This window comes from Bicyclus anynana, chromosome 1 (genome assembly GCF_947172395.1).
Source record: "Bicyclus anynana chromosome 1, ilBicAnyn1.1, whole genome shotgun sequence".
In the NCBI taxonomy this organism is placed as follows: domain Eukaryota; kingdom Metazoa; phylum Arthropoda; class Insecta; order Lepidoptera; family Nymphalidae; genus Bicyclus; species Bicyclus anynana.
In genome coordinates, this window is record NC_069083.1 from 4,279,614 (window position 1) to 4,295,054 (window position 15,441).

Consider the following 15,441-nt stretch of genomic DNA (forward strand, 5'->3'; position numbering starts at 1 on the left):
CTTCAGCGGGCGTTAGAACGATCTATACTTGGAGTTTCTCTGCGTGATCGAATCAAAAATGAGGAGCTCCATAGAAGAACTTCACTCAGTTCTGCGTGTCGCGAAGCCAAAGTGAAGTTCGAAGAGCTGATGGACGTTGGGGTCCTGGCAACCCCGCACTGAAAGCGCAGCGTTGGTCGACTCCCACTAGGTGGGCCGAAGACATCAAACGGATTGGAGGAAGCCGCTGGATGCTGGTCCATGCAAGAAGCCTATATCCAGCAGTGGGCGTCTATCGGCTGGTAATGATGATGATAAAAAGTCTATCCTTGAATGTTTGGCTCGTCTAAAGTGGTGATGCAGTTTCTCTCCTCCTTTCCTCCTCATTTATGATTCGATCAGAAACTCCAAGCATAACTCGCTCCATCGCTCGCCGAGTGACTTTGAGCCTTCTAATAAGGCCCATAGCTAACGACCAAGTCTCAGATCTGTAGGTCAAACTTAACTAGGCTAAACTTTTAATCTGTAATTAATATCAAGATTTTACTTATTAGTGTATATTCTTTTTCCAGACACCACTAAGCTACTCAGGACTCGGCAACTTCGGCGGACCCCAGGACTTCAGCATGAGCTCGGACATCGGCATCGGCCTGTCTTGGGGCGCGCACCAGCTGCAGACTCTACAGCACAACAGGTACATGTCTGTGCCCAATTTTATATATTTACTAGCTTAACTCATACATCATTTCATCATCGTTATCAATTTCGGAATCACATACCAACCAAGCAGGCCTATTCACTAATTTGGTATTTATTAACAACCTATTAAGAACATCAAATAAAATAACAACAACATATTCCGTAAAGCTAATTTTAATGAAATTTTAAACTAATAACTCCTACGTTTACCTCACATACTCATTATTCATCTTCACAGCAGTCAGAAATTAAATTATCGGGTAATAGCATCTCTCTTAACATAAATTTTTCCAAGTTCGTACATTTTATTTAAAATAAAACATTGAATTACCGTACGGAATTATTTTATTTTCTCGCAATCGTAGTGAAAAATATAGTGTAACACGCGGGGCTAAACCCATTGTATACTCGGTTTCTATCTAGCTATTTTCCTAAAAATACCTCATATATAATGGGTCGTTTTAGCCCCTTGTATAACAATCTACTATTTCATAACTTCCTAATCACACCTTATTTTATATGTCCTTTGACATCTAGAAAATTTAAATGTGCCTCGTTTAAAAATGAAGAGTGTTTTTATAGATTCCTTTGTTGTAGTTGTAGATAAAAAGTTAACCTTCGGAAAAAAGTTCGATTAGGTTTTGCAAATTCTATATCTAAGGAAGTGAGCGTCTGGGAATATCCATTCTATTTTGTCTTTTCAGTTTCGATATCATGAAAACAGCTAAAACGAATAAATACTTTGCTATGAAAAAGACCTATAAACCGTATAAACTATTCGCCTTATTTAGCTAATTATAACTAAATTTAATTTAGAATTTATGACGGTTTACATAGACATGAAATGAACATACATAAAAAAACATTCCAACGAATTGCTAACCACCTCCTTTTTTGAAGTCGGTTAATTAAAATCATTATAAATTACAAATCATAACAGAAATGTCTTACACAATAAATTAAATTAAAAATGAATTTAAAATAGAGTAAAGCATTATTTAAGTATTTAAAAAATACAAAAGTAAGCTCCGCCGGAACAGCGTATCGCTGCCGTGACCAGGATTCGAACCTGGGTTACTACGGCCACAACGTAGGGTCCTAACCACTAGACGATCACGGCTACCGGAGCTGTTGGTGAACTAACGAATTTGCCAGATACTTCCATTTACATCAGTTTCATTTCACGGTTGACTGCGGGCCAATTCATCGATTGATCGCTAAATGGCGTGAAATTTCCCCAATTGAAAATTCTTAGAATCACTTACACTAACTTAAATACTTGTCATTCACAAAATAGATGAATTAGTGTATAACATAATGACCATAATTATTACCTTAACCGTAAATACGCGGAGACCTCAATATTATTTGTACTTACTGACTTTCACGAATGACTTCTATTACATATCACTAAACATTACATATTATTTTAAGATGACAAAATATGTATACCAATAAGTATCTAGTAATATTTAGTAGAATCAAAATAATAATCATTATGGTGAATAGTCCATTTCGACATATTTCTAAATCGTTTTTAAAGCAATACACAATTTACAAATATAGAAATGGTCTTACCATGTTCTGTACTATTATGGCTCAGAATTTCTCTATAAAGCATTGGATAATAAAATGTACCTATATGTAATATAAGTAACACACAAACAAACAAGTAAATTAACAATTATTAAGGTATTATAGAAAACTGGTACCCACCGAAAAGACAATGAGTTTCTAACGCCATCCGTAATTCAATCTTTCAAGGCCATCATATTCATAATAGGTATTAAGTTTTTTTATTAAAATCATGTTAGAATCACGTAAAAACTAGGTAACTTAATATTCTTTAACTCAGACTATTTTCATTTTAAGGTAGTAAAAATGATGTGCACCTCACTTTGTTTAAATAACCAGAAGTGTTTACAGCAAAGCGCGTTACGCACGAGTAAGCTAACTCAGTTTTTTATTTGGTTGAATTTAATGACAAAAAATAGCGAAATGATCGCATTTAGTTTAAACCTCGTTTCATTTCACGTTCATAGTAAAAAGTGTAATAGATTTTGTTTGTTAATTGAAATACTCGTAGATCCATTATAACCTTGGTATTAAGATTTTTATGATTGTAACATATTACCTACATTACCAAATACAGTAATTATTACGTAGACTATTAAAAAGTGTGTAAAAGTAAACTACAAGAAGAAAACTAAACAAGTATAATTTCACCTATTTTTTATGTAATAGGTAATTAAACAAAAAAAATTGAGAAATCTCTTGCTGATTTAGTTTTTTATTTTCATATTTTTAATGAACGTACCTGCTCCAAATACCTACTATTTTTTTCATGATGTTTAAATTTTAAATGACATTTACCATTTTATAAAGTAAAAAAAAATTGCAAAAACCATTGCTCCGCCGAGACAGCGTATCGCTGCCGTGACCAGGATTCGAACCTGGGTTACTACGGCCACAACGTAGGGTCCTAACCACTAGACGATCACGGCTACCGGAGCTGTTGACAACAATGTTGAAATACACAACCGTTTCGAGAAATAGACTGTGAATGTGCCTACTCGTAATACTTTTTTTATTTATTTTATTGATATTTATTTTAATATCAAAAAGAACTCGATCTACATCTCTGTCTACAACAATTTTAAAAATCTACTTAATAAGTTGCGGTATTTGGTAAACAATATTTATTTCATTGGTAGTAAGATGAAAATCGAATGAAAAGCTCTTAGGCCAATCATAGCATACAAATAAAAAAATACATTGTTTGCATTAGTGCTATATTTTTGAATTCTACGTTTTTGTATTTGAGTCAATTTTGATACTACCTCTAACTAATACTATAACTGTTACTGTAACCTATTTAATATTTAACTAATGAAAACAAATTACTAATATCTTTTTTTTCTAATCTCCAGTTCACCTTACAGTAGCAGCCTACCAGTGTTGGGCGGTGGGACGCCGCCGCCCGCCGGCTCGCCCAGCAACGTGAAAATTAAAGCGGAACCTGTTTCACCGCCTCGAGGCTCTGATCATATGCACCGACCCCCGCCCGCGCCTCAGCCCGCGCACTTATCCGGTGCCATTGATGGTAAGTACGGTAAGTGACCCACCCAACTTGATTACTATTCATGTGCATGTGCTTACTGTGTTAAATAATAATTATAGTCCAATCAACATGAAGTGTTAAAGTCAAAGCCAAAAATACTTTATTTAATAATTATATGTCCAACCTTTTTAAAATACCTTCGACTTACGCCTTAATAATTTTTAATAGTACGTTGAATTAAATTAAAAAGCTTTTAAGTATGAATAAAATAATATATGACGTATAGTTCATTTCATATAATGTTAAACATGTCATGTTGGACTACTGATAAAAACCGTAGCTTTAATTAGTTAAAATCAATAACTTTTTATACTAAATTGCTTTAAAACTATTAAAATTCAAAAATGAAATTAATAAAGGCCCTTCAAACATAAATGCTTGAAAGTTTTTGCCTAGTTAGAAAATCCCAAGTTGCATGCATATTTGCTAATCATCTTAGTATAATATTTAAATTAACATTTCCTGATACTAACTAACCTTTTTAACATTAGTTTATTTTTCAGGATCAGTAACGTCAAGTAACATGGGCTCGCCGGCCGGGCAGGACATGAGGCATGCAAACACCGTCCCACTAGACTACGAGCAGCCCCACACCAAGCGGCCGCGAATCGACGGCTGGGCCACATAGCTAGGCTATGAGGCCTTCGGTTCCTACCCGAGGCCCCTGCACCCGCACTGCTAGACGGCCAGACAGCCGGCCCGCACCTCCAGGCCCCAACGTGGCTGCGAACTCCTCCACCGAGCTTTCTGTACTATACCGTCCTGGTCTACACAAAATGCTCTTTTCCTCAGAGCCAAGAGAATATCTAGGTAACAGAATTTTTATGAAAGGTGCTTTTTTAAAACATGGCACGGTGTTTATGTTGTATTTAATGGATGAATGGTAACATGGGAAAAGGGCATATTAGTGCTAATGAAACGCTCCCTACAAATGCTTCGTTTCCCTTAGATGTTGACTAAATGTTCATTATTCACAGTACTTCTATGATACGTAATTAAACAATATAATATTGCACTTATAAGTACACTAAAGATTAAGGGTTAATGTTTAAAATTAAGTACAATATTTTATAATGTTAGATGCAAACCTGATCAATTTTTAAACGTATCTATGGAGTTGTAGATAGATTTAAATTACCCTTGTATATAGCGACGTTATATGTGCAATCCGTGCCATTGTCTATTTAGCTTATAGTGCATTAGTGTTACGTGCAAGTTGTTCTGAAGTTTGGTGCGTGGACTGTAAAAAAGCAGCCGGAGGAAAGTGTGCATTATGGAACACAAGAAATAGTGCAAGTGCGTTTTTAAGACTATAACAAAAATGACTGTTGACTTTGTGTTAGTGTTTTAAAGTTTTTTGTGCCATTTTAAAATACCTATCATTAGTGTGACATCCGAACTTTGAATCTTTGTAAATTAAGTAAGCGTAGCGACATCACAGAAGATAATAAGTTATGTATTGGATATTGTACTTTATCTATTGACATATTTATACATGAAAATCATAATAATATTTACATAATATGTATACACGTCCCGTTAGGAACGAATGTTATGTAATGTAAGTAGGTAATGTTAGCTAGAGACGACTATATAAAGATACCACACGAAGCTTTAAAATTCTTATGATAACACTCGCACTCTAAGCAGTCTTGTAAGTAAAGAAAAAAACACGATTTGCATTATAATTTAGGACTCTCAACATTCTACAAGTCATCGTTGGCTAATGTAATTTTATAAACACAGAGTAAAATAAATCACTGAAATTTAATAAATAAGCACGTGCGGGCGTTTCTATTTTTCCCAGACCAAAAAATAAAGTCAATTTTGAATATCATAAATTGTAAAACAGTACTTCTAAAGTACCCACAATTAGTAATTATAATAAATTAGTCGCTATACCTAATTAATTGGTTACTAGAAAATTGATGAAGCTTGTTATTAGTGAATTTTTATTTTGTTAATGTGATCTGAAGAATGCATTAAAATCCCGTTTGCATCAAATGTAACCATTGGAAAATAACTAATATAATATATTGTAAATTATTTAAGCTTTAATCATACACAGAAATATAATATTTATCACTAAATATCATATTTTCGTAAAGCACTATAAAATCACATGCCGCCCTATTTTAGATAGTAATGTATTTTCATAATATAATGAATAAATATATCATGCCATATGTCATGAAGTTCTCAAAGAAAATATTGTCATATTCAAATATAAATATTCAAAATGTCACTCATTCTCCATATTTTTTATGTTACCTATACCATCCATTCAAATAAAGTTCCTTAACTGTCGTTGAAATTAATTGATTTGTTGACTTTATTCAAAATATTTTTGCAATGAGCCACGTAAGTAAAAACTAAAAAAATAATTGAATACATTTAGTCGTGTATTCATTCAAATTAAATAATGTACAAAAAGTGCTTCACAATGCAATCATAAATATTTTTGCCAATGAAGTAGCATTTACGTAAACTGAGTTAGATCTTTTGCTTTCACCGAGTTTCACCTTCTGGACCACCGCTATATCTGAGTGTATACAATATTTCGTCTTCACTTTCTTCAAAAACTGCATTTAAGTTAAAGTTAACTTTTGAGAGCATTGCAGAGATCTGGTAAAACCTGATCCACGACTATCGTATTCGAAATCTGATATATGATTGAATAATAATATAATAAATACATTTACACGAGTTCCTAAAATAAATTCAGATATTGTAACACAAGGTACAGAAATACATAAAATATATTTTAAATAGCAAGTTGTTGTAATATCTATACTTACCTATATTTTCATAAATTGTTATTATCCTCAGTAAACTGAACACTATTATCATACTACGTTACGTAGGACAGTTTAAACAAATTTAATTTGTCAATAGTCTAATCCGATATGAATAGTCCAACAGTAAATAAACCACAACTGCATAAAAACCAACAATATTCGAGTCGAGAATCTAAAATTTTGTAAAACACGAATAGATCACAAACAAAACGACACTTACAGAAACCCAAATCCCGAGTAATCTTATAATAAACATTTGTATACTAAACTTATTCAAGTATTAGGTAACCTCTCTCCCCTCATATCTTCTCACTGTAGATGCCTTACTCACAGTGCCTAAATGTACCATAATTATACCAAATTTGTATCATACATATAAATTTTTTGCATCAATATTTTCACACCCTAATATTTTTAAGTATTTACAAACTATAAAATATATATTATGAACAAAACCTATAAAACTTGCAAATGAAAAACTGAAGCCCTAATCAGCAGTGTTTCATTTGTAGGAACCCAAACATTGTATAGAATATGTACAGCTGATAATTACCTCTAGTTATTAGTCGGTGCGTGATCGTATGCACTTGAATCGTTGGATATATGTAGATGTTTAGCATAAAATGTAATGGAAAATGTTACTGATTAATGTAAAACGAGCACTGTAGTTAAAGAAACAAAATTATGTAATCCTTCAAGTCACAGTAACAAAATGATGGATGTATATTTGTTAAAATTTGTACAGGGAGGTAACCAATTCGAAGTTCAAAAGTCTGAACGGTTAAGAAAATGTATTTTCGCATTGTAAAATATTATACACAAATAGTAATGTAATACGAATTAATATTTTAATACCGGATCATAATAATGAATGTTGTCCCTTGTTTAAGGGAGTATTATTAGTACACCGTATTTAATATGTAGTATATAAAGTCTAAATTGTTAATGTGTTAACATAACAATGCACTGTTAGAGATATTATCTTGTTTACTACCAAATTCTAAAGTTACGTTATGTCCTGATCGTTTTCGATCGCTCGTCTCTTTAAGATGGCTTGATGCGACCCTAGCCTAGGTCTTCACGTACGTAAGCTCATTTTCAATTTAGAAAAATGTTATTCCTCTATAGTTTCCTCGAAATCTTAAAGTACGTACCTTTTGTAAACCAAGTCTGTCTTTTAACAGAGTATTATACAGTAGAGTAGTTTCACTGAGTAAAATAGTATGAACTTTGAGGGAACTTTACAGATTTAGATTTCGCAAAAAAAAATCAAAATGAATGTTATTTTTCATTTTGCATCATGAACTTTCGGAAAATAATTTCTAATGTAATGTATTCGTCCTTTTTATTATTTATAATTTTAAAGCATAGATTATTACATTATAATTCAAAAAATAGACGATTTCTTTAAAATTAAGGCAGAGTTCGTATTGTTGTGAGGACCTAGCGCATTTATGTAAACGTGTCGCGAATATAGTCTGACTAATAGAGGTGAAATTTTGAGAGGAGTTGAGATCACTCGCACAAAAACAAAAGATAAAACAAAAACCAACAATTTCAGATTTCGCAACATTTTCTCTTCTGAAAGTTTCACCCTCTATTTTTCAAATATCAAATAACATAAGCGTCCAAAAGACGCATATTTAAAGTTTCTAAACCCTTCTATTTTTTTGTTTAAAATTTGCTCAACCGTATTGTATTAGGCCAAAATTAATTCTTGCAATAAGGGTTTATGCCAATTTCCATGTTAAAAGGCTCTATGTTGATTTTTAAAATCAGTTTGCTATTGTTTCAATTTACTTTTTTTATAGATACTTTTTAAATCAAATAGCAATCTAGTAGAGATACTATGTATGGATGATTTTATAACTCAGCAGAGTCAGTTTCGATAAAAAAAACGTGTACAGAATAGTGCATCAAGCAAAATTCACTGAAAGCCGTAATATAAATCATTCTACAACAATTATTTTCACTAAATACATGTTACAGTTACCATTTGCGAGTGAAACTATCAGTACTATATCCTGAAACAAAGTTTGAAGCTGCAAAATGTAATAAAACAATGTAATAAACTCCAAAAATATTATTTTTTTCATATTTACATACTTTACTTAACGTATTTCTTTAATTTTGGTAACATTTCAAAGTTTGTCATGAGGACACAATTTAATAGCATCAAATTCAATTTTTTCGAGTGTTTAGTTTTACTCGTGAATAGTTTGGTATTTAGATGTCTAATAATAATTCACTTTGTTGTTACCTACATACCTATCACCAGATATTGCACTCCCATGTTGTTAAATTAGGTAATGTATATATTGCAGTAAACATGGTCATAGCTAAATGTTTTGTGTACCATGGGCGACAATCGTCTATCTGTTTATGTTAATAGGTCATTAATAATTGTATTACCTTATATCTATATCTTTGACCACTTTGTCGATCGCACTTTTATCGACATTCTTGTATAAATTAGTATATCAACAGTAAGCTGGTAATGGGAGCATTATTTCCGAGGTTGTGAGCTTTGCTATCGGGAATGATTTCACTGTATAATTAATGATAATGATTATTTAAATAATTGTAACATTCATTTTCACGCACAACCGTGTTGTGTGTTATTGTAAAAAGGGTTTGCTTCGTTTGTTTTGTAGGTGTATACTACTTTTTCGTGTATGTTTAATCTGTATTAATACAGCTCTGTCACAATAGCAAAGAGTTATTAAATCAATTTACATTATTGCATTTAAATGTTGTAGTCATAAGCGTAGAGCATCCGAAATCATATTAGATTTCGATTTAGTATATGTTATAATTATAATAGTCCTGTCCTCCCTTCCGTGTCTTTTTGCTATTGTTTCATGGCGCTTCTGAACAACCCAGATAGTTTATAGGTATATGAATACATATCCTTATTGAATACTCAAGTCGATTTCACTTATTTCTCTGTAACATCAGTTGTGCAATACATAATAATAACAATCGCTTAGGTAGGTATTAGGTATATTTTGTTTGAATTTACATAACGTAATGCAAAATCTGTTTTATTTTATCGATATTTTTACTGAATACAACGGCGCACCGATGTGTTTTCTAGGTGTCCCGTGGGAATTTAAGTCATAACGTAAAATTATTTTTAAGAAGAGGCCGGGCCAAATAATGCATTAATTTAGGCCTTACAGCGCCTGGGGCAGACAATTCTGCCCTGTGTATAAATGAGTATTGATAATAACATCTCACTGAATGAAATATTAATGTTAATGGACAGTGTTAGAAAATTGTTATAAATTATTTTGATGACTGTTCGAAGGTAATAAAGAGTTGGATGTCAATGTTGTTTGTTATTTCAATCTCCCATACAGTTATGGGCTATCCCAGTGGATATGACCTCAGCCTCAGATTCCGGAGGGTGTGGGTTCGAATCCGGTCGGGGCATGCACCTCCAACTTTTCAGTTGTGTGCATTTTAAGAAATTAAATATCACGTGTCTCAATCGGTGAAGGAAAACATCGTGAGGAAACCTGCATACCAGAGAATTATCTTAATTCTCTGCGTGTGTGAAGTCTGCCAATCCGCATTGGGCCAGCGTGGTGGACTATTGGCCTAACCCCTCTCATTCTGAGAGGAGACTCGAGCTCAGCAGTGTGCCGAATATGGGTTGATGACAGATACAGTTATGTAATGTAAGTTGTAGAGATTCTCCATTTCACTAAAAATATCACCATGAGTGTGTGAGGTCATAATAACAATGCTCTAAAATAAGCTTTATTTTTTATTTTTTCTAAAGTATTACACGAATCAGAATATCTCTTATTTTGATCTACTATTTTTATTGAGAAAGAATACAATGACAATAATCTACTAATTACGTTTAAAAATATGTTTCTACATTAATGCACACGATCTCCAAATACATTTTTCGATGCAGTATCTTCTCTATTATCTTCCATGGACACGATTTCATCCAGCACTACTCTTCTTCTGTGTTCGTCTTTTTCAAATATCTCCTGCACTTGTTTATCTAAATCAACTGAACTTGATCGCCTTGAGTTTTCCTTTTCGTCTATATCACTGTGTATAATTATACTTTCCTGGGGAACGTTTATTATTTGACCGTCAAGTGTTTCTATAGACTCGATACTTGAAGATCTTGTATCAAAATGCAGCATACTATCCACACTGTCATTTTTAGGTAGTGCAGCTTTGTTGGATACGTGTATTAGAGACTGATTTGATCCTTTTGATGTGATTCTTTTGCGTAGCATGCAACAACGCTTTGAAAATCCTCCCATCCATTCAGATAAAAGAGCTGTGGCTGCAATAAGAAGTCCTGCCCCGAGCAATAGGAACATACCTTGCGTGTCTTCTAAAGTTAAGCCTTTCTCTTCTAATGAACCTAACTTTTTTGATTCGAGCCCCACCTATTTATTTGTTTGACATTAATATAAAATATGAAGAATTGGAATACAAAGTAAAATGACAACAATAATAAAATAACAACAAGCCACCTACCTTACTTTAAAAGCTACCTTTCAAATTAATATTGATATATAATGATGACTAAAGTAAGGAAAAATTAAGTCCATGAAATGTATAACATACAAAACTCTCATGTCGCGGTATTTGTTACCAAACTCTTCCGAAATAGCTCGATTTTTATGAAATTTTGTGTGCATATTGGGTCTGAGGGTCTGCCAAAATCTATTTTTCATATCATTAAATGACATAGCTCAACGAGTTGCGAAGCTGAAGTGGCAATGGGCGGGGCACATAGTTCGAAGAGCCGATGGACGTTGGGGTCCCAAAGTGCTGGAATGACGACCCCGCACTAGTAAGCGCAGTGTTGGCCGACCCCCCACCAGGTGGACTGACGACATCAAGCAAGTCGCAGGGGTTCACTGGATGCAGGTGGCTCAGTATCGTGACGTTTGGAAATCCCTACAAAAGGCCTATGTCCTGCAGTGGACGTCCATCGGCTGATATGATGATGATGATGATGATGATGATGATCATTAAATGATAAAACGGTGTTTTGCCTTTATACATTTTGAGGTGACCCACCCCAAAATGTATAATAGCAAAACAACATTTGCCGGGTCAGCATATACATGCATCATAAAATTGTCAAAATATTTTTTACCGATAGCAGTTTTCCGGCACTCGATCTTTGTATTTCCCAACGAACCTCATCTATCAATTTATCAATGATTCCACTTTGTGACATCCTTCTTATATCATTGCTCAACTTTGCAGAGTACAGCGAGTTATTTGGAAAAGTCAAACTCACTCCGAAGAATGCAAAACATTCGTTAGAAATGTGCAGAACAGAACGTTTCGATCTAAAATAGTAAGCCACAAATGAAATTTAAAAAATATTTTTACGATCTTACAAATTCCATAATACTTACTCAACTTTCGTAAAATTTGCTTGTACAATATATTCAAGTTCTGCTTTAGAGCCAAGAAAGGCGTAAGGCCAGAAGAACGCCTTAGTAGTATTTCTGATACCGGCTCCGACGTTTGGCACAAATTCAATTTTCTTCAAAAGCTTGTTTGTAAGTTGATCAGATGAATTGAAAAACCATCTCTCCCATCCCCCTCGATCTAATATGTATAAAAAAATGAAAATCAGTTTTTATTAACTCAAAGGCTTCATTAGCAGGTGACTGAGCGGGCTATGGAGCGAGTTATGCTTGGAGCTTCTTTACGTAAGGCTTTGTTTATTCGAATCAGAAATGAGGAGATCTGCAGAAAAACCAAAGCTACTAGCACATAGTTTAAAGAGCCTATAGAGGTTGGGGTCCCAAGTTGCTGGAATGACAACCACGCACCGCAAAGCGCAGAGTCGAGCTTCACTTGGTGGACTGAAGACATCAAGCCGGTTGCGGGAAGCCGATGGATGCTGGTGAGTAACCGTGTTGTTTGGAAGTCCATGCAAGAAACCTATGCCCAGCAATGGACGTTGACTGTTAATGATGATCATGATGATGATGTTGATTATGAAATCTGTGAATATTATTATATCGGCCTCTTTTAACAACCAGGAGTTATTACAGGGCCTCTTTCTTATTGGAGTTTATGGAGCTTAGACCTTGCTGCTCCAAGGCGAATTGTGTGGTGTTTCCGTATTCTGAGAGGGTAATATTATTTGATTTTGTAACGGTCACTAATAATAATAAAGACCTGCATAACATATCTAGTACCTATTCAACTCTCCAAGGCATGAGGACGTAACACCACTTTTCCAACTTCGATGTAAGAAGTTTTAATGATAATTTCTTGGAAGAAAGAAAAGCTCGGTATTTCACACCCCGACTTACAACCCCGACTCACAGGCAAAGCAACGAGGCAGTCACGCAGCTGACAACTTGGTGTTGTAAATGTATATACAAGGTCTTACCGAGTGTTCCAATTCGGTAAAATCCGAACAAAAGTTGCGATATGGAATCCACCGTATCAGGAAAAATAGGCAGAGTCACAAACGCTATGATCGAGCCGGTGTAACAACTTGTTATTATTATTGTAAACAGCCAATACCAACCTAAAAATACACAATATACCTACACAAAACTGATAAATATGATAATTTATGTAGTTTAATCAAAACTTAATAGATTTGCACACACACCATAAAATTATTCAAGTATACCTAAATAAATGCTCATAGTATATCTGCATGGTCGAATCAGAAAAGAGAAGATCTGCAGAAGAACCAAAATCACTTAGTCGCGAAGGTAGAGTGGTGGGCCACATAGTTTGAAGAGCCGATAGACGGTGTCCCAAGGTGCTGGAAAAACGACTCCGTACTAGAAAACGCACCGTGGGTTGACCTCCCACCAGGTGGACTTACGACAAGCGAGTCGCATTCTTGCCGATCACCATTGATCGTACCAAACTACCATTAAGTATGTATTTAAATATAAACTTGCCTATCAAAAGTCTTGTGGTGACTTTAGTGGTTTTGCTCCAAGAATTCTTTCCAACGAACGTGAAGCAGTTCGTAAACGTTCCAAAGACATACCAGAACATGTTCTCTACTTCCCCTTTGTCGTGTAACAAATGACGTAGAGTGTGTTTGTCCGAGAAAGCCAGCGGGAAGATACCGAACAAATAGGTGAATGTTAGGGTTACCCACACGTGCCAATGGAATGGACCGAGTATTGCTCGATATCTGTAACACGTAAGATATGTGCGTATATCAATTAAAATGTTACTACCTAGATAATACTTCCTGTAGTAGTATTTTTGTATTAGACAAAATATTCTTTTACGACTCCGACTGAAAATTTTTCGCCCTTATTTCAATTAATATTTTAAAGTTGAAATATTTTATGCATCGAAGAAATGGCAAACCGAGCGAGCCTAACATTGCTGCAGGTTTTGAAGAGGCATATTTGTCTAATGAGTTGTACGAGGCGCGCAAATTTGAAATTTCTTAATTATTATCAATTGACAAAATCTTGACGATTGACGTCACCCACTTTCATATGCCACCCAGTGACTGATCTGAATGACTAGACATTTCTGTCCGTGATAGATCAAGAACGAATAAGTTAGAGCAAACGAATAAGAGGCTGAGTCTACAGGATTTGAAGTAGATACATTTTGATTGTCTATTCTGCATGTAAATCTTCTAAATTCAGTAGTTATCCATTTGATACTTAAAAGATTTTACCAATTTTCTAACCGAGGAAGAGCTGTAGATGTCAATGTAATAAACGCGGCACAATCTTGATAATGGGAGAAGCTCATGTCCATGTCGCGAATTCTTTCGCTCGTCACATACAAGCCTGCCACACCTACGTCCGCTCTACCTAGTATAACTTCTCTCGATACAGCATCTCCGCCTCCAAGACTGCAAAGTTATACAGTAATTTTACTTAATTCTCAAAATTGCGCAAATTCTACTCAATTACCTAAAATTTGCAAAAGACAGGCGTAGCCATTTTTAAAGATTTGAAAATTGAAATAGTTGTCCTAAACTTGAGGAAGATGAATTTAGTTACCCCAAATCACGAGGTTCCACTATTTCGATAGTAAAATTATTTCTTTCTGCTAGCAAATTGAGAATTCTCACTTCTATGCCATCCCAGACCACTCGTGGGTTGCCTCCATCTTGATCAGATTGTATCCTGGACATTAAGTAAAAGTCTGTTAAGATGTGTTTCATAAAATAGCTAAAATTTAGGTTTTAGAGTATTATTATCGACCTTCTAAATATAAAAGGCGGTTGATTAGCAGCTGCGATGATAAACCTGTGACCAGCATAACCTTTAGTCATTTTTATTGGAAACAAATCTACATTTCTGGAATATTTTCCATGATTCCATGAACATAATACTTGCGGCTTACTTGCACCCAATCCGTCGACGTACAATATATGAGTGAACAAAATATATGGTGTTTCCTGAAACAAAATGTTACCTTTATACCGTTACTATTTCTCGCCATTTCTCTGCAGCAATCTCACTTGATTCATTGATGACAATATAATGATATTAGTACATTCAACTTCACCCTAATTTCAATATTGTATAGCATTTAAGAACCCCCCTTACCTCCTTTCAAATTCTATTCAATGGTTACTAGTCAGTTTTCTAAATACTGTCTATGTACCTATTGTAGTTTGCATTGTATTGTACTTACTCGTATATGTACTAGTGTTTTATAATTTGCAAAAACGTATATTTAATAGATAAACTTTCAATAGTATAAATCTTGTTAATATGTTGCTACCTAAAAGGACATCACAAGTGTGGTTCAGTGATATCCAATCAAAACATTTCATTAACCACGCGGCGATTAAATCTGGAATGATTGATAATATAAAACAGTCATATTATG

At 34.3% G+C, this 15,441-nt stretch overlaps 2 protein-coding genes and 2 non-coding genes across 13 annotated transcripts in view; 1 reads left to right on the plus strand and 3 right to left on the minus strand.

Moving 5' to 3' along the window:
* The window catches only part of LOC112048189 (myocyte-specific enhancer factor 2), a 94,409-nt gene extending 84,480 nt beyond the window's left edge, over positions 1–9,929 (plus strand). For 2 of the 10 annotated variants that reach the window (XM_052883432.1, XM_052883443.1), the window contains exons 7-9: positions 552–679; positions 3,609–3,790; positions 4,291–9,929. In XM_052883432.1, coding sequence (XP_052739392.1) covers positions 552–679; positions 3,609–3,790; positions 4,291–4,427 — 447 coding nt within the window. In that variant the 3' untranslated portion in view covers positions 4,428–9,929. The remainder of the gene's footprint in view (positions 1–551; positions 680–3,608; positions 3,791–4,290) is intronic. The other 8 variants (XM_052883460.1, XM_052883463.1, XM_052883450.1 and 5 more) reach the window with 7 other exon arrangements.
* On the minus strand, positions 1,727–1,798 carry Trnah-gug (transfer RNA histidin (anticodon GUG)). Its single transcript has one exon. It is a non-coding gene; the product is annotated as a tRNA-His (tRNA).
* On the minus strand, positions 3,111–3,182 carry Trnah-gug (transfer RNA histidin (anticodon GUG)). Its single transcript has one exon. It is a non-coding gene; the product is annotated as a tRNA-His (tRNA).
* A 427-nt stretch (positions 9,930–10,356) lies between the features above and the next one.
* LOC112048195 (ionotropic receptor 21a) lies at positions 10,357–15,179 on the minus strand. The gene is made up of 8 exons (XM_024085645.2): positions 14,808–15,179; positions 14,604–14,729; positions 14,285–14,452; positions 13,527–13,768; positions 12,998–13,138; positions 12,006–12,201; positions 11,738–11,936; positions 10,357–11,018 (listed from the first exon to the last, which is right to left on the minus strand). Exons 1-8 carry the CDS (start codon positions 14,876–14,878, stop codon positions 10,488–10,490), a joined length of 1,674 nt encoding a protein of 557 aa, XP_023941413.2. The 5' UTR covers positions 14,879–15,179; the 3' UTR covers positions 10,357–10,487.
* Between the last annotated feature and the right edge of the window lie 262 nt (positions 15,180–15,441).